This window comes from Salmo salar, chromosome ssa25, assembly GCF_905237065.1.
Source record: "Salmo salar chromosome ssa25, Ssal_v3.1, whole genome shotgun sequence".
In the NCBI taxonomy this organism is placed as follows: Eukaryota; Metazoa; Chordata; class Actinopteri; order Salmoniformes; family Salmonidae; genus Salmo; species Salmo salar.
Genome location: NC_059466.1, coordinates 1,240,620 through 1,266,068, shown reverse-complemented (window position 1 = coordinate 1,266,068; position 25,449 = coordinate 1,240,620). Strand labels below are relative to the sequence as shown.

Here is a 25,449-nt window from a genome sequence, read left to right as displayed (position 1 = left end):
CGGGGGTGACCTCACCATTGATTAAAAATAATTTAGTAAAACACTTTAAAAAAAATCAAATGTAATCTGACGATGTGTAGTTGCGCGTCGCCATGTTTTTTGCGTCAACCAAAGGTAAGAGGTTACAAGATGAGTTGGGCCTGTTTGCAGTATGCATGTTGAAGGGGGCGTGTCATCTAGCATTATTCACTTCGGAAGTTTACTCGAAAGACGAGTGAACAATCCCTTCATCTTGTTTTGTTATAACATCTTTGGTCTGCCAGATGTTTACGTGACAACCAGAATACATTGCATGATGTCTAGAAACATGGCGCCACACATAGCTGGTAATTAGCTTAGCATTAGCTCGTCATAATCAGTACAACCTTCAAAAAGTATTTTACACACACATCGTATGTGTCCATTACAATCTATGCAGAATCGGAATGCATGATTTGTCACCAGTTTGTCCGGCTCAGTAATGCCTCAAATGTAAGTTGTCCACAACAGTGAAATAGGTTACTTCTTTGTAAATGAATGAAGAGACGGAACACACTTCAATTTAAACTTAGAGAATAATTTCAAATTAAGAAATTGAAACACAGCCAAAAGATAATTAACAGGCAGCGTGTCTTGGTTTGAGGGGAGCATGAGTTAACTGTCCAGACATCACGTGCATTAAAAAACTCACGCTGGGGCAACCATTAAAGGTATTTGGAACTCACAAGTGAAAAGGTTAATAACCCAGCACCAACCACCTAACCTTGCTGTATACACAGAAAACATCCCAACTATTGACCCAATGCCTGCAACCCAGCAATTGGGTCATCCAAACAACCCATGACATGCACACAAGAAGCCTTGACCTGGCTGGTGCACTCATATTTATCTGTCCTCAGTCTGATTGAAGGCATCAATCTGTCTTTTTGCCTGGTAACTGATTGCTTCTAGAAAGAGAGAAGGAACAACACATGATCAAGATGAGCTAGCTACTTGTTTAAAGCCATGAAATATCTAATTGTTACAAAGTGTGAATCTATTGGCTACATTTTTGAGAATAATACATTAATTTACTTACCTTATCAATCTTAAAGACGATACAGTCATTTATCACTCAAAAAAAGTGTTAGGAGTGTGTGCACCACAAACATATTTCCAGGGTATTAATGCATCTTCCTCCCAGTACAGCCTCTTCCAACACCACGGGTAGTGGGAGTGTATCCATCTGCAAAGTGACATTTTGCTTTGATTTCAAAGCAACGCATATTGTTGCTAGCTAGTCAACTAGCTTAGCTGTTGTGCTAGCTAACATGCTACTTAACCGTGACACTTGCTTATTAACATGTATACTGGTATTAAAAGACAGCAACATGTTCACCTAAAAATGTGTTTAGGCAAGTCATTAGTTAGCTTAGCTAGCTATCACATGAATTGTGCAAAAATATGATGGCTAACATTAGCTAGCTAAGCGCTAGCCAGTCAGTCAGTGGCGCTGACAGATTGAAACACATTTTGTTCATACCTGTTTCAATCTATCCCATAAAGCATGACATTGCTAACTAGGCATCATTTAGCTAATATAATTTATTTAATAAGTTAGACATTTACTGTACAATATTGGTAGGTACTGTAGCTAGCTAGATAGCTTTGTTTCCATTTTCCAACAGATGTTTCTAATCCCCTTCATTGGTCATCAACGGTTACTTGCCTTGGAACTCTTGTGTTGACCAGAAACGGCTTCTGGTAAACTGTTTGCCATTCGTGTCAATACATATTGCTGCCAAAGGTTTGCCACAGATTCACCACTAGTGGCTAACGTTTGCAAACTTCTGGTAATATTTTGTGGCAGACTATTTATATTGCAGCACATTTGCCACAAAGCCGTTTTTGTAAGGGATGATCTTTCGTACATTTACATTTACATTTAAGTCATTTAGCAGACGCTCTTATCCAGAGCGACTTACAAATTGGTGCATTCACCTTATAATATCCAGTGGAACAACCACTTTACAATAGTGCATCTAAATCTTTTAAGGGGGGGGGTTAAAAGGATTACTTTATCCTATCCTAGGTATTCCTTAAAGAGGTGGGGTTTCAGGTGTCTCCGGAAGGTGGTGATTGACTCCGCTGTCCTGGCGTCGTGAGGGAGCTTGTTCCACCATTGGGGTGCCAGAGCAGCGAACAGTTTTGACTGGGCTGAGCGGGAACTGTGCTTCCTCAGAGGTAGGGAGGCGAGCAGGCCAGAGGTGGATGAACGCAGTGCCCTTGTTTGAGTGTAGGGCCTGATCAGAGCCTGAAGGTACGGAGGTGCCGTTCCCCTCACAGCTCCGTAGGCAAGCACCATGGTCTTGTAGCGGATGCGAGCTTCGACTGGAAGCCAGTGGAGAGAGCGGAGGAGCGGGGTGACGTGAGAGAACTTGGGAAGGTTGAAAACCAGACGGGCTGCAGCGTTCTGGATGAGTTGGAGGGGTTTAATGGCACAGGCAGGGAGCCCAGCCAACAACGAGTTGCAGTAATCCAGACGGGAGATGACAAGTGCCTGGATTAGGACCTGCGCCGCTTCCTGTGTGAGGCAGGGTCGTACTCTGCGAATATTGTAGAGCATGAACCTACAGGATCGGGTCACCGCCTTGATGTTAGTGGAGAACGACAGGGTGTTGTCCAGGGTCACGCTGAGGCTCTTAGCACTCTGGGAGGAGGACACAAGGGAGTTGTCAACCGTGATGGCGAGATCATGGAACGGGCAGTCCTTCCCCGGGAGGAAGAGCAGCTCCGTCTTGCCGAGGTTCAGCTTGAGGTGGTGATCCGTCATCCACACTGATATGTCTGCCAGACATGCAGAGATGCGATTCGCCACCTGGTTGTCAGAAGGGGGGAAGGAGAAGATTAATTGTGTGTCATCTGCATAGCAATGATAGGAGAGACCATGTGAGGATATGACAGAGCCAAGTGACTTGGTGTATAGCGAGAATAGGAGTGGGCCTAGAACAGAGCCCTGGGGGACACCAGTGGTGAGAGCACGTGGTGCGGAGACAGATTCTTGCCACGCCACCTGGTAGGAGCGACCTGTCAGGTAGGACGCAATCCAAGCATGGGCCGCGCCGGAGATGCCCAGCTCGGAGAGGGTGGAGAGGAGGATCTGATGGTTCACGGTATCAAAGGCAGCAGATAGGTCTAGAAGGATGAGAGCAGAGGAGAGAGAGTTAGCTTTAGCAGTGCGGAGAGCCTCCGTGACACAGAGAAGAGCAGTCTCAGTTGAATGCCCAGTCTTGAACCCTGACTGATTAGGATCAAGAAGGTAATTCTGAGAGAGATAGCAAGAGAGCTGGCCAACGACGGCACGTTCAAGAGTTTTGGAGAGAAAGGAAAGAAGGGATACTGGTCTGTAGTTGTTGACATCGGAGGGATCGAGTGTACGTTTTTTCAGAAGGGGTGCAACTCTCGCTCTCTTGAAGACGGAAGGGACGTAGCCAGCGGTCAAGGATGAGTTGATGAGCGAGGTGAGGTAGGGGAGAAGGTCTCCGGAAATGGTCTGGAGAAGAGAGGAGGCGATAGGGTCAAGTGGGCAGGTTGTTGGGCGGCCGGCCGTCACAAGACTCGAGATTTCATCTGGAGAGAGAGGGGAGAAAGAGGTCAAAGCACAGGGTAGGGCAGTGTGAGCAGGACCAGTGGTGTCGTTTGACTTAGCAAACGAGGATCGGATGTCGTCAACCTTCTTTTCAAAATGGTTGACGAAGTCATCCGCAGAGAGGGAGGAGGGGGGGGAGGAGGATTCAGGAGGGAGGAGAAGGTAGCAAAGAGCTTCCTAGGGTTAGAGGCAGATGCTTGGAGTTTAGAGTGGTAGAAAGTGGCTTTAGCAGCAGAGACAGAAGAGGAAAATGTAGAGAGGAGGGAGTGAAAGGATGCCAGGTCCGCAGGGAGGCGAGTTTTCCTCCATTTCCGCTCGGCTGCCCGGAGCCCTGTTCTGTGAGCTCGCAGTGAGTCGTCGAGCCACGGAGCAGGAGGGCAGGACCGAGCCGGCCTGGAGGATAGGGGACAGAGGAAATCAAAGGATGCAGAGAGGGAGGAGAGGAGGGTTGAGGAGGCAGAATCAGGAGATAGGTTGGAGAAGGTTTGAGCAGAGGGAAGAGATAATAGGATGGAAGAGGAGAGAGTAGCGGGAGAGAGAGAGCGAAGGTTGGGACGGCGCAATACCATCCGAGTAGGGGCAGAGTGAGAAGTGTTGGATGAGAGCGAGAGGGAAAAGGATACAAGGTAGTGGTCGGAGACTTGGAGGGGAGTTGCAATGAGATTAGTGGAAGAACAGCATCTAGTAAAGATGAGGTCAAGCGTATTGCCTGCCTTGTGAGTAGGGGGGGAAGGTGAGAGGGTGAGGTCGAAAGAGGAGAGGAGTGGAAAGAAGGAGGCAGAGAGGAATGAGTCGAAGGTAGACGTGGGGAGGTTAAAGTCACCCAGAACTGTGAGAGGTGAGCCATCCTCAGGAAAGGAACTTATCAAGGCGTCAAGCTCATTGATGAACTCTCCAAGGGAACCTGGAGGGCGATAAATGATAAGGATGTTAAGCTTGAAAGGGCTGGTAACTGTGACAGCATGGAATTCAAATGAGGAGATAGACAGATGGGTCAGGGGAGAAAGAGAGAATGTCCACTTGGGAGAGATGAGGATTCCAGTGCCACCACCCCACTGGCCAGATGCTCTCGGTTGTGCGAGAACACGTGGTCAGACGAGGAGAGAGCAGTCGGAGTAGCAGTGTTATCTGTGGTAATCCATGTTCCCGTCAGCGCCAGGAAGTCTAGGGACTGGAGGGTAGCATAGGCTGAGATGAACTCAGCCTTGTTGGCCGCAGACCGGCAGTTCCAGAGGCTGCCAGAGACCTGGAACTCCACGTGGGTCGTGCGCGCTGGGACCACCAGGTTAGAGTGGCAGCGGCCACGCGGTGTGGAGCGTTTGTATGGCCTGTGCAGAGGGGAGAGAACAGGGATAGACAGACATATAGTAGACAAGCTACAGAAGAGGCTACGCTAATGCAAAGGAGATTGGACTGGCAAGTGGACCACATGTCTCGAATGTTCAGAAAGTTAAGCTTACGTTGCAAAAATCTTATTGACTAAAATGATACAGTACTGCTGGCTGGTGGAGTAGGCTAGCTAGCAGTGGCTGCGTTGTTGACTTTGAACGTGTAGCTGGCTAGGTAACCTCGATAGTTTCAGTACTACACCTTGTCATGATACAAAGCAACTTTGTAGCTAGCTAGCTAACATAACACTAATCAAGACGTTCCTTGTATGTATTTAGTTTCTACAATGCTGCTGGTCGGTAATAGTTGGCTGGGTTAGGAAAAATGGCGTCGCGGGGGACGGAAATAGCTGGCTAGCTGACCTCGATGGCTGGCTAGCTAACCTCGGTAATTACTAAACTACACAATTATCAAGCTATGATAAAGACAACTAAGTAGCTAGCTAGCTAACACTACACTAGTCAAATCGTTCCGTTGTAAAGTATTATTACCTACAGCGCTGCTAGTCGGTAACGGTTGGCTAGCTAGCAGTGGGTTAATGATGACTAGGTGTGTTGACTAAGTCTGGCGCCGCGTCGCGGCTGGCTAGCTCACCTCGATAATTACTCAAACTACACAACTATCTTAGATACAGAGACAGCAAAGACAACTATGTAGCTGGCTAACTAACACTAACACCACACTAATCAAGTCGTTACATTGTAATGTAATAGTTTCTACAGTGCTGCTAGTCGGTAGAAGTTGGCTAGCTAGCAGTGATGACTAGCTAGCTAGCAGCTAGGAGTGTTGACTACATTAGGAGGACGAAGATAGCTAGCCTCGATAATTACTCAATTACTCTAAAACGTATTATTTAGCTTCGTATCATCGTAAGGGATGATACGAAGCTAAATAAAAAGTTTGTCTGAAAAAAGAGGGAGCGCTGGGAAATTGTTGTCCAAAAAGTTATTTTGACTCACCTGTCCATAGAACATTCTTCCATGTATGACCTCCCTACAACGCCTGGGCATGCTCCTGATAAGGTGGCAGATGGTCTCCTGAGGGATCTCCTCCCAGACCTGGACTAAAGCATCCGCCAACTCCTGGACAGTCTGTGGTGCAACGTGGCGTTGGTGGATGGAGCGAGACATGATGTCCCAGATGTGCTCAATTGGATTCAGGTCTGGGGAACGGGCGGGCCAGTCCATAACATCAATGCCTTCCTCTTGCAGGAACTGCTGACACACTCCAGCCACATGAGGTCTAGCATTGTCTTGCATTAGGAGGAACCCAGGGCCAACCGCACCAGCATATGGTCTCACAAGGGGTCTGAGGATCTCATCTCGGTACCTAATGGCAGTCAGGCTACCTCTGGCGAGCACATGGAGGGCTGTGCGGCCCCCCAAAGAAATGCCACCCCACACCATCACTGACCCACTGCCAAACCGGTCATGCTGGAGGATGTTGCAGGCAGCAGAACGTTCTCCACGGCGTCTCCAGACTCTGTCACATCTGTCACATGTGCTCAGTGTGAACCTGCTTTCATCTGTGAAGAGCACAGGGCGCCAGTGGCGAATTTGCCAATCTTGGTGTTCTCTGGCAAATGCGTCCTGCACGGTGTTGGGCTGTAAGCACAACCCCCACCTGTGGACGTCGGGCCCTCATACCACCCTCATGGAGTCTGTTTCTGACCGTTTGAGCATGCACATTTGTGGCCTGCTGGAGGTCATTTTGCAGGGCTCTGGCAGTGCTCCTCCTGCTCCTCCTTGCACAACGGCGGAGGTAGCGGTCCTGCTGCTGGGTTGTTGCCCTCCTACGGCCTCCTCCACGTCTCCTGATGTACTGGCCTGTCTCCTGGTAGCACCTCCATGCTCTGGACACTACGCTGACAGACGCAGCAAACCTTCTTGCCACTGCTCGCATTGATGTGCCATCCTGGATGAGCTGCACTACCTGAGCCACTTGTGTCGGTTGTAGACTCCGTCTCATGCTACCACTAGAGTGAAAGCACCGCCAGCATTCAAAAGTGACCAAAACATCAGCCAGGAAGCATAGGAACTGAGAAGTGGTCTGTGGTCACCACCTGCAGAACCACTGCTTTATTGGGGGTGTCTTGCTAATTGCCTATAATTTCCACCTGTTGTCTATTCCATTTGCACAACAGCATGTGACATTTATTGTCAATCAGTGTTGCTTCCTAAGTGGACAGTTTGATTTCACAGAAGTGTGATTGACTTGGAGTTACATTTGTGTTGTTTGTGTTCCCTTTATTTTTTTGAGCAGTGTATATTATGATATACTGTAAAATGGTATAAATCCATTTGGACGGCTGTTATTAATAAAACCATAACATCAAGTCCATTATAGTCTTTGAACTGAACATGCTGAATTTTGAATTAGAGTTCCAAATGTAACAATTTTCCTTTTTGTTAAATGAGAATGGTGTTAGTCATTGAAGTGTGTGTGCACATGACATTGGTGTGTGTACACCTTCACTTTCTTTAGCCCCGCTGACTGGATACCTTAGTCTGTCCTGTCAGCTGTAGGTCTCCCTTGAAAGTGGCTCCATAAATGTTTGTGTGTGTCTCCAGACCTACGTCAACCAGGGGCCTCATCCATGTGGCTCTCTGTACGAGTGTGGTGTGTCTGTCTTTGTGTGTGCGTGTGTATTTGCTCTGTTCTCTCTGGACCTCTGTAGGCTTATATCCCATGTGGCTCTTTATAAAAGGTGTGTGGGTGGGTGGGTGGGTGTGTGTGTGTCTATCTATAAAGGGGTGCAGTGCGGATGTCAGTTGGGGCGGGTCAGGAGACAGTGACATCATTAAAGCAGTCGCCGCTTCCTAAGGGCCACCATATGGGAGGCAACTGGAGGGGCCTAGAGCTGTCTGTCACTCTCCCACACACACCAACATACAGACTTCACACCAATCTTGTGGACTGTAAACAGTGCATACACGCACATACAAAACATTAAAAACACCTTCCTAATATTGAGTTGACCCCCCCTCCCCCCTTTACCCTCAGGACAGACTCAATTTGCCTGGGCATGGAATCCGCAAGGTGTCTAAAACGCTCCACATGGATGCTGGCCCATGTTGACTCCAACGTTTCCAATAGTTGTCTAGTTGGCTAGATATGCTTTGGGTGGTGCACCATTCTTGATACACATGGGAAGCTGTTGAGCGTGAAAAACCCAGCAGCGCTGCAGTTCTAGACACAAACCGGTGCTTCTGGCACCTACTACCATACCCCATTCAGACACTTAAGTCTTTTCTCTTGCCCATTCACCCTCTGAATGGCATACATACACAATCCATGTCTCAATTGTCTCAAGGATTAAAAAAAAGCTCTTAACCTCTCTCCTTCATCTATACTGATTTGAAGTGGATTTAACAAGTGACATCAATAAGGGATCATCGCTTTCACAATTCACCTGGTCAGTCTGTGTCATGGAAAGAGCAGATGTTCCTAATGTGTTGTACACTCAGTGTAGAGAGCCGCAGGGACAAGGCCTATGGCTGACAGAGGTTTGGACAGACACAGGGTGCACACATATTGTTGAGCAGAAATATTTGACCATTCAGCAGCTCTGCATGACTTTTGAAAAGACCTGCAATTAGTTGCAATGTCTTAACTAGGTGAAGGGAACTTTGAAGAGAAGGAGGGAAAGAAAGGAAAGAGGGTGGGGAAATAATAACAGAAGGTGAGATGGAGGGAGGATTGAAACAGGAGAGAGAGGGAATGGAAGGAGAGGGAGAGAGTGGCTATGTAAGGAAAGTGAGAGGGAAAGGTGGAATGGGGTCTGTTCTCACACAAACAGACACTTCTGGTCTCGGGGCCAGAAGCAGGACGTTTTTAACTAGTGTTTTTAATTAGAACACGTTTCTTTCCTGCTGCCTGCTCTCTCTCTCCCTTTCTCTCTCTTTCTTCCACTGGGTAATTGGAGACAGGTGTTCCCCTCTTTCTCTTCCCCCAGTCAACCGTTTCTCCCCTTATTCCCTACTTTTCTTCACGTTTAAAAAAGGTTTTTCTTTGAGACTCGTGATAAAAAAATGATTTAAATAATGTCCCAGTTGATGATGTAGGCCAGGGATGCAAACTAACAAGATGGTACACTAACATATTTTTTATTTATTTTAATTACAGGAATTTATAGAACACAGCAGTAGTCTTGCCTAAATCACTTTATTTTGCATTGTTGCTCCTCAACATATCCACAATACACTCAGACACACACACACACAAACACACACAATGGGTGTGGGAGCCAATCTCATGATGTGCGGGTCTGTCTGCATTCATCTGTCACTCTCTGTCTGTCTTCCGGTGTGTCTGTCTGTGTGCCTACCCGCATTCGTGTCCATGTGTCCCTGCATAAGCATGTCTGTGGTATTATCCCCAATGCCTTGTGTCAGTAAAGCTGTAAATCCTTGTCTTATGTACCTTCCTCTCTTGCTTCTTATTATTGATACAGGCCCAAGATCCTCCAGCACTGATTTGCCCCTAAAAGATGGACTTACTTTGTTCCCCATTGTGTGGAAACCTTTAGCTGGCCTTTTATCCTTGTGTGATGGACAAGGCTTATCGGAGGATAATAGGCGGAACTCTTTTGTCTTTTGACAATTCTCACACAAATTCGGGGCTGTGGTGTATTCGTCGCTGCCACGCTATTGGGTGTGCACTGGGGGATTGAAAGGAGAAAGAGAGAGAGAGAGATGGGCCTCTCTTCTCCTCCTCTGTCTACTTTTTGTCCTCTACCGCCGCCACCTCTTTTTTGTTCCCACCTCTCATTCATTTCTTGGCTTCCCCTCTGTGAAATGAACACTTCAGCTGGCCGGAAACATTTAATCTGGGCCCCTTTTGAAGAGGATGAATTGAAGCTTGTCCCACTCGCTGCCACCTTCTTCTTCTTCTTCACTCTATGGGTGGAAATGGTTGTGAAGTGTGGCTTGAAGAGGTGTTTTTGGTCAATAGTGAATAACATCTGGAAGTGTACTCGGATTGAGTGCTATTAACTGATAGAAGTCTCTGCCATAGAGGAACAATAGACAGGCACAAGTAACTCTCCATGAAAAGAGCCATGGTGATAATTGAGTGGATTTCTATGGTCTTTCTTTCCCAAGTGCCTAAAGCCACAATATAGAGTTTGTCTTTCCACCACGAGGGCAGCCCCACAACTTAGTTTGCTGTAAAACTTTAAAGAAGGATGGGGCTGAAAAAAGCAACCACTCTCAAATTATTAAATGGTGCTATTGATGCAAGGACTGACAGTCCGTGAGATTGACATAATAGTTGTGCTGCTATATTGTACATGGTTTGTTTACAAATGACAGCATGAAGGATTTATGATATGGTTTTTCATCAAATTGTAAGGTATTTGAGTAAAATTCTTCAGTATTCAATGAGTGTATATATATATATATATATATATATATATATATATATATATATATATATATATATATATCATTGAGTGACCATTGAAATGACCAATGAGTAGCAGGACATATCCTAGATTGTGCCTTTTATTACATTTTACATTTTAATACCCACTCACGATAACCACTACCAGTGTGAAACCTGGCTCGACTGGATACTCTCCACACAAATAAAAGGACATAAACATGTTCTCAGATGTAATCAGAGAGGGGTTGACCGTCTTCACTACAGCCAGTGGGAATAGACCTGTCATTTGTTACCACTCCAACACATTTCCCCAGTCCAGTGAGAATTTGTATTGTGTTGTATGGTGTAGTGGGGGTAATCTGTGTGTGTTATCTAGTGGGGGGTACTCACTATGCACTATGTCTGTCTACAGGCCAGAAATGGGCCTCTGTGATGGTTTTCTAATGGTCCACCCTGTAAATATGAAAATAAATACCTTTAAGTGTGTGCGTGTGTGTATCTGTGTGTGTATTTGGAGAAAAGGGGAATTGGGTAATATTGTGCTAAGCCCCCAGCCAGCCAGCGTTACTTTTTATGTTGCCGTAGCAACGTGTCTCTTGTGAGGTTGTGACCTCAGATGATTACAGTACAAAGCCTATTGGGTCTCGAAAACCCCTTTGAAGATGAGAAGTCTTTGATGGTTTGTATTTATGCAAATCTCCCCGATATGATTTAACCAACTGAGATTGAATGGGGAGATGATTAAAATTGCCCCTATTTGAGAAATCTTTCAATGGAGCCGTTACTCTTTGTTTTTTTAAGAATGCGTTGTGTGTGTGTGCGTGCATGTGTGATATTTGTGTCTTTTATTTAGGAAAATAGCACCACTTTATCAGGGCTTATTTATATCAGCTCTCCTCTCCCAGAGGGAGGAATAGACAGTGGGTGGGAGGGGGAGGGCGAGAGAGGAGGGGGACATGGCATTACAGATTTCTATTGGGCTTTTCCATCTCTCTCCCTTTCTCTTTTTAACAGGCCTTGGAAGTGAAGATCTGACAGAGAGAGTTTTTGTGTGTTTCCAGATGATAGATTTAGGAATTTGGGCTACCCCACTGGCAGTCCAGAGCTCGCTGTGAACTCGTCTATTGAAAATAAAAAAAATCTTAGGTGAGTTTACTTATTAGTGGGAACCATGCAGAATAAAGGGCCACTGCAAAGTGTCATATCACAACGATTGTTGCACCAATCTCGCTATTCTCTTCCACCGAGGGGGCACACAAAATTGACATAATGCTGAAATTAAACACACTTAAAGACGGCACCACATTTTGTCTTTTTTTTTTTTGGTGTGTGCTGTGTATATGGACCATGTAGTTAAATGGGAGAGAGGGAGTGCAGAAGGCTTCAGAACAAGGGGAACCCTGGTGATAATGTAAAATATCATTTCCTTCAGCTTGACGCTCCTCTCCTCCTCTGCACTGCCTCTCTTCCTCTCATTTGCGCTGCCTCGTCACTCTCTCGCTCGCTCTCTCTCTCCCTCTGTCTCTCCACAAAATATCACTTGATGTATTTTTGTACAGGAATAAAAACAATGCAGGGAATAGGTATTGACAGTTGTTTTGCAACTCTCTCCCCCCACAATTGCTCCTTCTTGTAGCAAAACCTCAGTTTTATTATTTAAAGAGCCTTAATCCTGAATATTTTTCATGGTTGCAATTCCCTCTGACATAAACAGTTTGATATCTCTGTTTCCCCCAATGTTTCTCTCCATAACTGGGTTTGTGTTAATGGCTACACTCCCTGAGTGTCTGTCCCTGAGTAAAATGCTAATGTTGTTGAACAGTTTTGGTTACGATGTATTTCAATGTGTGCTTATAAATGGATTATAGGCATGGTGATCTGAACTTTTCCACGATAAGATTTGATAAATACACGTATAAAGCCAGTTTTGAATTTAGATCTTAGTTAATGGTTTACATGTACATTTTACTTAATGTATACATGAACAAAATGATGATACCTCCAGCTTACCCTCATAATGTTTGACCATGTATTGCGACTGTGCTGTATGTGTATGCTGTAACTGTCTCTCTTCTTGAGAGCAATGGCATCGCTAGAAAATCGAGTATTGTGATTTCATATGTGCTTCTGTATTCAGATACGCAATAGTCGTAATTTGTGTGTGTGTGTGTGTGTGTGTGTGTGTGTGTGTGCGGCTTTTGTGTGTGTGTGACAGTTTGTTGACAGGTTTCAGCACCACTTGAATGGACGAGCGCTGACGGAGCCCATTCGCCTGGTCACCTTTGTGGAAACCGCTGTGGGCCTCCTCAATTTTAAGGTAAATTACAAACAAAACCACCAGGAAAATGCCTGTGTCAGACGTTTTACTACCTCATTCACTTTTTATTAAAGCTGGGGTCAGACAGCGCAACTCGCCAAGTGTCACCATCCAAATACGAGAGATTCAAAGCGTCCGGACAGTCTCTCTACATCTTTCTCTCTCAAGGGTTCAAGCAGCAAAGCTGGTGAAACTCTTTTGTGTTTATTCTGGTTCAGGCATGATGGTAAAGGGCCACACCCTCTCATGCAATGCCATACCAATAGACCTGGCATTGCATGAGACAACAATCGATTTAACGCGTACACTTTCAAAGGTTACGCCCCTCACCCCGTTTGACCTAAAGTCATGAAATTCAGTACATAGGACCTTCTCACAGCAAACAAATTTGCCTCAAGGATCCATGAGGTCCACCATGATGGATTTTCTGCCATTTAGAATTTTGGGAAAAACACTTAAAACGCTACTCCCCTGGCACCGAATGACCGAACTATACAAAACTTAATATGTGGCATCTAAGACAAAATTCTCACAACGCAACATTTTACAGACTAGTACCTAAAACGACCGATAAATGCATATAAATAAATCACAGATATTTGTATTGTAACAAAACTGTACACATGTTACAAATACTGTGAAGACTCAACATATTCAAGCACATTCAAATTGACTACAGTGGCGCTATGCCAGGCACATGTTTATATATCTTAATCTGTTGGACTCAGATTGATGAAATTTGACACACATGCTCAGGGATGGCTAACCTGTAAAATATGGTCAAGTTTTGCTGAATGCTGGCACTGTTAGACATGACAAAGCATTCATGCAAGCTCATTGACTCATAGCGGTCATATTTTTTTGAGCTTGAGTCCTGTAAAAAGTTGCATTTAAAGTCATGGGTACATAGAATATATATACATTTTGTGTCAATCAGTCCCGCGGTCCTGGAGAAGAAGACGTTTAAAGTAGTCAACATTATTGATAATGGTCCAAAATACCTCAATCATAATAATGACTTGTTCGATGTTGAGCTCTGATATTTGGCAAGCGTGGTAAACAGTACAGAAGTAGCTCATCCTGGGGCAATGTGTCCAATTAGTCCTGATGGTGTCCTAGTGGACACAGCTAAACCGCAGCAATGTTGCTTGCAGCTTACATTTTGTATTGGGTCTTTTCTGAGTTTTTCCCCTCATCCAGACACTCACTTTGACATGTTTTAATGTGATCTAAATTGTGATATTTTTTTTTTTGTCAGGCTTCAAAGAGGGTCTGGTTTTAGTTTGGGCCGACCTTCGTTGGTGAGGGGAAAGGGCACGGTTTGGGGGATTTTGGTGGGGTAACACGCTTTCCTCTTTCTTTTAATTTCTCTCTTTTATGTGTGGGTGTGTGCTTGTGTGTGTCTGCATGCGTGTGTGAGTGTTTTCTTTCTGGAGAACATTCTGTATCCTTAGCCAGACTGATTCCCTGGGATGGAACAGGGAAGTATGGCTGTGTCACAGCGAGAAGTGAAATTAATTTGGACGCCGACAAAAGCAGCAGACACATTCCGACCGCTCCATGGCTAACACAATAGAGGATCACATTCCTAGGCCTTTTCCCCCTCTCTCCTCTTGTTGTGTGGTAGTCCCAACTTCACACAGTCTTCTGTGTGAAGACAGAGAGAAAAGATGTGTGTGTGCGCATTACAGTAGATAGTGAACATTGTAAGTGCAGGTCTGAATGGGAAATATGACCTGCTTGACTGGGTGAGTTGACAGGGTTCACACTTTCCTTGGCTACGCGCACACAAACACACTCATCTCTGTGTCTTTGTTGTGTCTTCCCCCAGGTTGTGTGTGAGGAAGTACGTCGTCTGGCTCCTGCAGTTGGCCTACACCATGACGGTGTGGTGTTTGGATCCGATGACTTCTGTGCCAGCATAGGTCCTCTGTCCTCTCTTCCTCTCTCCTCTCACCTACAATCAATCCTTTTATCACCACCTCTCCTCTCCTTCTATGTCCTGTTCTCTGTCCCCTCCTCCCTTCACTGTCTCCTTTTCTCTGTTCCCTCAGCCCCTTCTCTCTCTTATCTCACTTGTCCATTTCTCATCTCTCCTCCTCTTATAGTTCTTGGGCCAGACCCCCAAATTTGGGCCATCGGGCTCACTTGGGGTGACGGTGTCTCATAGTGATTTTCTTCACATGACAGCTCGATCAGTTGTTCAATTTCACTTACAGTACCAGCATGTCAACTGAGCCAGGGGCTCCCGAGTGGCGCAGCGGTCTAAGGCACTGCATCTCAGTGCTAGAAGCGTCACTACAGACCCTGGATCGATCCTGGTCTGTATCACAACCGGCCGTGATTGGGGGTCCCATAGGGCGGTGCACAATTGGCCCAGCGTCGTCCTGGTTAGGGGTTGGCCAGAGTAGGCCTTAATTGTAAAATAAGAATTTGTTCTTAACTGACTTGCCTAGTTAAACAAATAAAGAATCACAGTCAAACGGATTTCAAACAGATTTTTCCTGCATGCTTGATATCAGTTCGTTCAGTTTCCAGTTTATATAGTGCATTCTGAAGGTATTCAGAACCCTTGACTTTTTCCACATTTTGTTACCTGACAGCCTTATTCTAAAATCGATTAAATTGTTTGTTTTTTCTCATCAATCTACACATAATAACCCATAATGACAAGGCGTGTTTAGAAATATTAGCAAATGTATTTAAAATAAAAAACAGATACCTTCTTTACATACACTACCAGTAATTGATGTTTCAATTCATCATCCTTGAGATGTTTCTACAACTTGATTGGAGTCCACTTGTGGTAAAGGGTCGTAATACTTATGTAAATGTGATATTTCATTTTCTTTATATATATATATATATATATATATATATATATATTATATATATATATATATAACTTGCTTAGCTCCATTCCATTTTTTATCCTGAAAAACTCCCCATTCCTTAACAATTCAACTCTCCATAGTTTCACGTACTGCTCTCCATATTTGTAATTGTTAAGGAATGGGGAGTTTTTCAGGATAAAAAAATGGAATGGAGCTAAGCACAGGCACAATCCTAGAGGTTCAGTCTGTTTTACACCAGACACAGAGATTAATTCCCCTTTCAACAGGGCAAGACCCTAAAGCAAAATGCCAAATTCACACTGGAGTTGCTTACCAAGAAGACAGTGAATGTTCCAGTAATGTGTTGTATTGGATTTGCCCCAAATGTAACATTCTGTATTCAGGACAAAAAGTTAATTGTTTTGCCACATTTTTAATAGTATTACTTTAGTACCTTGTTGCAAACACGATGCATGTTTTTGAAAATGCTTATTCTGCACAGGCTTCCTTCTTTTCACTCTGTCACTTAGGTTAGTATTGTGGAGTATCTCTAACTTTTGTTGATCCATCCTCAGTTTTCTCCTATCACAGCCATTAAACTCTAACTGTTTTAAAGTCACCAATGGCTATGTGGTGAAATCCCTAATTGGTTTCCTTCCTCTCCAGCAACTGAGTTAGGAAGGACAACTGTATCTTTGTAGTGACTGGGTGTATTAATGCATCATCCAAAGTGTAACTAATAACTTTATCAAAGGGATATTCAATGTCTGCGTTTAAATTTTTTACCCACCTAGCAATAGGTACCATTTTTTGCGAGGCATTGGAAAACCTCCCTGGTGTTTGTTGTTGAATCTGTTGTTGAAAGTCACTTCTCGACTGAGGGGCCTTACAGATAATTGTATGTGTGGGGTACAGAGATAAGGTAGTAATTTAAAAATAATGTTAAACACTTGCACACAGAGTGAGTCCATGCAACTTATTATGTGACTTGTTAAGCAAATGTTTACTCCTGACCTTATTTAGGCTTGCCATAACAAAGGGGTTTAATACTTATTTCTCAAGACATTTCAGCTTTTCACTTTTTTATTCATTTATACAATTATTGAAAAACATAATTCCACTTTGACATTATGGAGTTTTGTATGTAGTACAGTGACAAAACATAGGAATCTAATCCATTTTTAAATTCAGGCTGTAACACAACAAATGTGGAAAAAGTCAAGGATTGTGAATACTTTCAGAAGGAACTGTATAATATAACCAAATTTGAAAGCACCACCTTCAACTATTATTTAAAAATAGCCCATATTGTGCCATTGACATTATAATGTGAGGCACCCGGGAGAGGAAGTCACTATCGGAACCGCTACACGATTGTCAAGAGAATATGCGCCGCGGACTAGTTAGAGAACAGTGCCAGCCATCCCCTCGCACACAAACTGATTTGAGCAGCCTTAGCATGCGCCGAGACATACAAGACAACAAACGTGAATATCTTTTAATTCCTTGGGGCACGCGCTACCACTAAGGGACAGTTTAGTTGGCAGTCTTGTGTTCCAATTGTTTGTAGCGTGAATCGTTCCCCTTCACACCGAGGTGAAGAGCGGAATAAGTGAAGTAATGAATCCGAGCCTCACACATATCAACTGTGTAAGGCGGGGCTTCCAGCGAGGTGTGGATTTCATTGGCTTTGTCAGGCATAAATGTGGATCCTTCAATCGAAGTTACGAGATTGTGACTCCCCATAGTATCTTTTGCTGAAGAAGCTCCGACTTTCCGACCTGAAAATCACTGACGTCATCATTTGACCTCGTTTTTTCCCCAGATGTCCCAGTTGTGTTGAAAGCACCAATAGACTTTCAAGAAAATCACTATGAAACATCGTCACTCCAAGTGAGCCTGACTGACCCCCTTGGCCCATTATTCTCTTTCTCCTCATCCCATCCATCTCTTCTCACTCCTTCTCACTTATCCTTCTCTTTCCATATACACTGAGTATACCAAACATTAGGAACATTTCCAAATATTGAGTTGCACCCCCCCCTTTTACCCTAAGAATGGCCTCAATACAGATGTCGAAAGCGTTCCACAGCAATTCTGGTCCATGTTGACTCCACAGTTGTGAAGTTAGCTGGATGTCCTTTGGGTGGTGGACCATTCTTGATACACACGGGGAACTGTTGCACGTGAAAAACCCAGCAGTGTTTCAGTTCTTGACACAAACCAAACTGTAATGCTGTTCTAAGGCACTTTTTTTGTCTTGCCCATTCACCCTCTGAATGGCACACACACAATCCACGTCTCAATTCTCTCAAGGCTTGCAAATCCTTCTTTAACCTGTTTCCTCCCCTCCAGCTTGCTTCACTTATTTGAAGTGGATTTAACAAGTGCCATCAATAAGGGATCATAGCTTTCAATGGGATTTACCTGGTCAGTCTATGTCATGGAAAGGGCAGGTGTTCTTAATATTTTGTATACTCAGTGTATAGTCATATGTGACCAACCACCTTGATTCGGTCTTACATAGCACAATTTGAAAATGTGTTTTTTACATTGGATGACACAGTGCTACAAAATGGTATATCATGCAATGCATTTTTGCGGACAATGGGAAAGTAATTCTGCTTTGAAAGTTGATAAACTTGTAACCTACATTTTGAGAAAATTGCCTTTTTAATGTTTTGGTACTACTACTGGAGAGCTCTCCTTTGTCTAGACGCATTCAGCATTGCTCACACTCTCTTAAGCCAGCCCCACCCATCTCTTTAAGGATTCACATGTGAGGTCATGTGCTAAACAGTAAGTAGTGTAGAAAAGATTAAGACTAAAAGTAGTAAAAGTAGTAGCCTACTGTAAGGAAAAATTACAGGTAAACAGAAAGTGTCCAGATAAAATATTTTCTAAATATTAGATGATGCTTACCCAGACACACTTGTCTAAACTGATTGGTCATGTGAAAGAAATGCTACTGTCCCCAGCCACATATTGCCAAGTGGATGGGTCTCTACAGAAGGTGTAAACGGTACAGCAAAATGGTTACTTGCATAGTAGCAGAAATATATAGTGTCAATATAAATATACAGTATGTACAAGAACAATATCAAAAACAATATCAGTGATAGACGAGGTAGTTATATGCATACAATCAGAGGTAAAGTGGCTGAGCAGCAGGATAAAAAATAAATAGTAGCAGCAACGTGTGTGTTAGGAGAAAGTAATTTGAATAGAGGCACTGCAGATTGTGCTGATGACTGGTCCGTCCGAACCACACATGAACAAGGGAATCTATATTCGGAGAGGCTGTTTCTGTCCTGCCCTTGACTTTTGTGCAGGGCATGTGGTGTCCACAGCCTCTTCATTGCAAAACTCCCTGATCTTCTCAAAAAGATAAGTTTGTCTAGCTGTGTCCAGTCCAGGTGGTTCTTGTACAGGCAGACCATCTATGCGAGGAAGGATGTCAGCGTTGCGCAGCAGCTGAAGCCTGGTCCCGACTGAGTCCGAACGCTCCTTGGCGACAACAACGCCAGGCTCCAGACCATCGAAGCTGTAAAACGGGGAATAACCAAAAAAAATATAGAAGACATTACAACCTTGCACAACATCAATTCACCTCCCAAGTTTAAATAAGAAGAATAACCTCATACAATGCAATGAAAATGTTATCCGCCTGAAGTGCTGGTAATGCTTGATCTGTGGCAGTGCCCTGAAGTACGAAGTCAGGTGTTGCCAGCCATAGCTTTCCACCAGCACCATACCATCCTCCAGTCCAACCAGCTGTGGGATGTTGACCCGTCACAGTGCTGTCCTTCACAACACCAGCAATCTCAGACAAAGTGTTCACTATGGTCTTTATGAAGTGCTGCTTGATGAGGCCGAATCACCAGTCGGGGGCAAACTTGGTGTGGCCTGTGATCAGGAAGTGAAGGTCCAGACTGTAATGGAGCTTGTGCTTTTTCAGCTTGGCTGACTTAACAACTTCTGACAGATTTGCGGATCTGAAGACCTTAGTTGTTCTTCTGGCATTGGCATCACAGGTCTGTCCTGGGCTTAGTGCTTCAGGAATCTCCACAGATTCCTGAAGGAAGACAGCCCAACTGCACGTACCTCTGAAAAATACAGAAATAATGTGAGATCAATAAAAGTAGTGCCAATCATGTTGGAGGTCAATTAAATAATCAAAATGTGTTGTTACATACCAAGTGTTGTCATCGATTCTTTGTAGAGACGCCACTCTGCTGTTTTTGTCTCATGGGATGGCAGCAGCTTTCCGCCAAAGTGTTTGTGTCCTGGGTGGCGTCCTGGTAATACTATTGCATTATCCTCTGCGTAGTTGTTGAAGTTCACCACTTGCTGCAAGTCCTCAGGTGTGTCTGACAGTGTAATCACTGTCAGACACACCTGGCTAACTTGATGGGTCGTCAGCTAGCTAGCTAATAGTAAGCTTTAACTTGGGGTCTTTTGTTTAGACATGTAGCTAGCTAGCTAAACAATGAACCATAATCCCAATCCGTAGATTACTAGCAATACAAACCGATTGTCATAGCTTGCTAAACCAAATAGGTTCAATGTTAGCCAGTTAGCTAGCTAACATTATCCTATAACTAGCAATGCAAGTTCACGCATTCTGAGATAACATCACTACACAGTTCATAAACGTAATGTTGGCTAGCAAGCCATCCAATGTCAGCTAGCTAGCTACCAGTAAGCCTTAACTTGCAATGAAAACAACTTTCTGACAAAATTAGAAACGTATAATATCTGAAACTGTAGCTAGACTCTTACCCATATACATGGATGAACGCTTCAGGGCAGACTGCAACCCCTTTCATTAAATAAGACGTCCTGTGTCGTTTCCGTTTAGTTTGTACAGCTTGCTTGGCCCGTTGTGTCAAGTCACTCTGGTTCACGCTGACCGTTTGCAATGCCATAAGAATCATCAGATCTTTCTTCCTCTCTGTCATGGATGCCATGGTTGCCCTTAGTTTGAAGATGTAGACAGGTGTTTTATACAACAGCCTTCTGTGTTCTCTTTTCCACTCCCTATGCATTTGCAATCAAACGCCAGAATTCTATTCATCTCCTTATCATACTCAGCTTCAACCAGACATTCCACTGATTTCATAACTCGGTCAACTTCTTCCATGACAACAACACTGTTGATCGTCATTTCTTCCCCATCACTGCGTCAGAAGACTCCACAATGTCTTCTTCAATGAAAATGTTTTTACCTAAATCAGGGATTTCCTCATTGTCTGATTCATTTTCAGAGTCAGAGAGAGTCAGCATGTCGCGATCGTCCTCCAGAAAGTAGTCCATCACAACTTTTTCCCACTGACCTTGGTCGATAGCGCCTGATAAATTCAGGGCAGCAATGTTATTGAGAGCAGTAGCAACATATTTGCTGTTCTCCATGGCAAACATATATTTTGAAAAAACTGCAGTAGAAAGGATGATCTACGCATAAAGAGCAGCTCATTTTATAGACACAAGATGCTACACCGCAGACCAATCTGAAACTCATCTCTCTGCATGTCCAGCCCACTCATTAGCTCAGCCAATCATGGCTATTGGGAAGGTTCCTGTCCTTTTCTGGGGCTAAACCAAATAGGCTCGTAATTTAACAACTTTATTCGTATTTACAGATGGCATACAAGTTCGTTATTAAGGCACATGAAAGTTCAAATGTTCCAGAAGGCATTTCTGCCAAAAAAAAAACTATTTTTGATTAAAAAATAACATTCAAATGGTTCTCCTGTGAAGTCGTGACTTGCATACGCCTAGTTTCCTGAAACGGGTCACATGTTTGCATTATGTTTCCCTGTATGGTAAACTTGTGTGTATTTGCTCACGGGTATATTTCCCTGTCTATATTCCTGTAAGCCACTTTGGATAAAAGTGTCTGCTAAATGGCATACGTTATAGTATATATTATATATAGTTACCTGTGTCTCCCTCTGTCCAGGTGCCACGCGGACCAAGGATGCCAGGGAGCTGCTGTATGCCCGTCAGAAGGTGGTAGTGACAACCAAGGCCTTCGGTCTACAAGCCATAGACTTGGTCTACATAGACTATAAGGACGGAGAGGGTCTACGACAGCAGGCAAGGGAAGGAGTTCTCATGGGCTTCACAGGTAAAAATTGAGCCTCCCTCTCAGGCAAGAGAGAAATGAGAAAAGGATAGGTTATTTTAAGCTTACAGTGGGGGGAAGAAGTATTTGATCCCCTGCTGATTTTGTACGTTTGCCCACTGACAAAGAAAGGATCTGTCTATAATTTTAATGGTAGGTTTATTTGAACAGTGAGAGACAGAATAACAACAAAAAAATCCAGAAAAACACATGTCAAAAATGTTATAAATTGATTTGCATTTTAATGAGGGAAATAAGTATTTGACCCCTCTGCAAAACAAGACTTAGTACTTGGTGGCAAAACCCTTGTTGGCAATCACAGAGGTCAGACGTTTCTTGTAGTTGGCCACCAGGTTTACACACATCTCAGGAGGGATTTTGTCCCACTCCTCTTTGCAGATCTTCTCCAAGTCATTAAGGTTTCGAGGCTGACGTTTGGCACCTCAAACCTTCAGCTCCCTCCACAGATTTTCTATGGGATTAAGGTCTGGAGACTGGCTAGGCCACTCCAGGACCTTAATGTGCTTCTTCTTGAGCCACTCCTTTGTTGCCTTGGCCGTGTGTTTTGGGTCATTGTCATGCTGGAATACTCATCCACGACCCATTTTCAATGCCCTGGCTGAGGGAAGGAGGTTCTCACACAAGATTTGACAGTACATGGCCCCGTCAAATGATGTGGTGAAGTTGTCCTGTCCCCGTAGCAGAAAAACATCCCCAAAGCATAATGTTTCCACCTCCATGTTTGACGGTGGAGATGGTGTTCTTGGGGTCATAGGCAGCATTCCTCCTCCTCCAAACACGGCGAGTTGCGGTGAAGTTGTCCTATGAGCAATAACCGTTGATGGAACAGTGTAACACTCAGTTCTAGTGAATTACTAGCATGATTTCACACTGGCATTCGTCTTAATTCGCTAAGTCCGTAGTCCATGAGTGGACTCCCAATGTTGCCCTGGGACACGCATGCGCACGCACACACACACACACACACACACACACACACACACACACACACACACACACAGAGAGACAGACAGACAGACAGACAGACAGATGGACAGACTCCCCATGTTGCTGCTCAGTAAAGCCTCTGTGCCAGGTGGGGCTGATTTTGTAATGACTTTTCTCAAAAACACACCAACACACATACACACACATTCATACTATCGATGGCTGTTTTAACATTGTGTAGACTCTCTCTCTGGCCCACATGCCAGCTGATTTCCCCTGACCTCGGTTGCCACCGCTACTCTGACACGGCTGAGGACAACGCAAGAGACACGTGCTGTTCAGAAAAGCTTTCAAGGACCTCTGCTAATTCTGTTCTTCTGTCCACCGGATCTGACAACACCTACAGTTGAAGTGGGAAGTTTACATAAACTTGGGTTAAAGTCATTAAAACTCATTTTTCAACCACTCCACAAATTTCTTGTTAACAAACTATAGTTTTGGCAAATCGGTTAGGATTTTTTTTCCAACAGTTGTTTACAGACAGATTATTTCACTTTTAATTCACTGTATCACAATTCCAGTGGGTCAGAAGTTAACATACACTAAGTTGACTGTGGCTTTAAACCGCTTGGAAAATTCCAGAAAATGATGTCATGGCTTTAGATGCTTCTGATAGGCCTTGAAATACATCCACAGGTACACCTCCAATTGACTCAAATGATGTCAATTAGCCTATCTTCAAACTCAGTGCCTCTTTGCTTGACATCATGGGAAAATCAAAAGAAATCAGCCAAGACCTCAGAAAAAACATTGTAGACCTCCACAAGTCTGGTTCATCCTTGGGAGCAATTTCCAAACACCTGAAGGTACCACGTTCATCTGTACAAACAATAGTATGCAAGTATAAACATCATGGGACCACGCAGCTGTCATACTGCTCAGGAAGGAGACGTGTTCTGTCTTCTAGATATGAACGTACTTTGGTGTGAAAAGTGCAAATCAATCCCAGAACAACAGCAAAGGACTTTGTGAAGATCCTGGAGGAAACGGGTACAAAAGTATCTATATCCACAGTAAAACGAGTCCTATATCGACATAACCTGAAAGGTCGCTCAGCAAGGAAGAAGCCACTGCTCCAAACGCGCCATTAAAAAGCCAGACTACGCACATGGGGACAAAGATCGTACTTTTGGAGAAATGTCCTCCGGTTTGATGAAACAAAAATGGAACTGTTTGGCCATAATGACCATCGTTATGTTTGGAGGAAAAAGGGGGAGGTTTGTAAGCCGAAGAACACCATCCCAACTGTGAAGCACAGGGGTGGCAGCATCATGTTGTGGTGGTGCTTTGCTACAGGAGGGACTGGTGCACTTCACAAAATAGATGGCAAAGTGTGTGCGAGCAAGGACGCCTACAAACCTGACTGTTACACCAGCTCTGTCAGGAGGAATGGGACAAAATTCACCCAACTTATTGTGGGAAGCTTGTGGAAGGCTACCCGAAACATTTGACCCAAGTTAAACTATTTAAAGGCAATGCTACCAAATACTAATTGAGTATATGTAAACTTCTGACCCGCTGGGAATGTGATGAAAGAAATAAAAGCTGAAAGAAATACTTTTCTCTACTATTATTCTGACATTTCACGTTCTTAAAATAAAGTTGTGATCCTAACTGACCTAAGAAAAGGAATTTCTACATGGATTAAATGTCTGGAATTGTGAAAAACTGTGTATATATGTATTTGGCTAAGGTGTATGTAACTTCCAACTTCAACTGTACATATAGCTTTGTTTGTGTTCTATGTCCTGTGTTTTTGATTGCCTTCAGCAAGCACACCTAATAAAAACAAAGCACAACTCTAGATTTCTTACATCATAATAATAATAATATGATTATGAGTATTATTATTATTAATATGAGTATTATTATTATTAATATGAGTATTGTTATTAATATGAGTATGATTATTAATATGAGTATTATTATTAGGTGGGACTTGGTCCGACTTTACATCTTCGTCATACTTCAGACTTGTTATTATTATTATTTAGCACGCTACTCCTCTTATACCATTTAAGCTAGAAACGTCATTCAAACTTTAAAACGTGTGGACTGGTCTGGATTGAGTTGATTGTATACAACTTTTCAATATGTTTTATACTTTTTAAGTTATACATTCTTTGTCCTCCATTCACTTACATGTTATTTCCTCAACATTCTAAATCTCCCCATCACTCCCAACATTCCATTCAATGTAAATGCAACAGTACAACTTTTGACACAAATCAGCTACATGGACAGCTTTTCTAACAACCTAGACAAAAAGTTAGACATCTTCATCTACTTCTCTGCTATTCAAATCTGGCAACAGAACCAAAATATATTATACAGTTCTAACGATGCAGCTGTTTTAGTAACTGCATTAACACATTTTCTACCAACTTTTTCTAAACAACTCCTGTTTTGACCACTCCCCCAACAAGTCAGACAAAAACATAGATTGAATGAAATCTTTCTCTACTTCTCTGCTTTTCAGACCTGAGAATGGATTAGGAATAGCTTCTACAGATAGAGCAGTTTTAGGAACCCATCAACTGCTCGCTTTCTAGATGCAGTAAGTGATGTTAGAAGCAAGCAGATGTATTATTTACCAACAACAGCTGCAAATTCTAATAAAACTGCATCACGTTTTGAAGTTCACTTTCCTTGCTTTGTCTAACAATACTATCATGAATCTAGCAAAAAAGTTTTGTCAGAGTGCAATATTTATTTAGTGTTAAAGCACAAATGTTAGCATGTTTTTCACACTGGCTTTAGCCATGGCGGAGGCAGGCCAGCC

At 43.6% G+C, this 25,449-nt stretch overlaps 1 protein-coding gene across 1 annotated transcript in view; it reads left to right on the top strand.

Annotated features, from left to right (window-relative positions):
• clybl (citrate lyase beta like) overlaps window positions 1-25,449 on the top strand; it is a 220,545-nt gene that overhangs the window by 152,577 nt on the left and 42,519 nt on the right. The window contains exons 4-6 of the mRNA XM_014172831.2: window positions 12,597-12,698; window positions 14,530-14,623; window positions 21,495-21,662. Of these exons, the coding sequence (XP_014028306.2) occupies window positions 12,597-12,698; window positions 14,530-14,623; window positions 21,495-21,662 (364 nt within the window). The remainder of the gene's footprint in view (window positions 1-12,596; window positions 12,699-14,529; window positions 14,624-21,494; window positions 21,663-25,449) is intronic.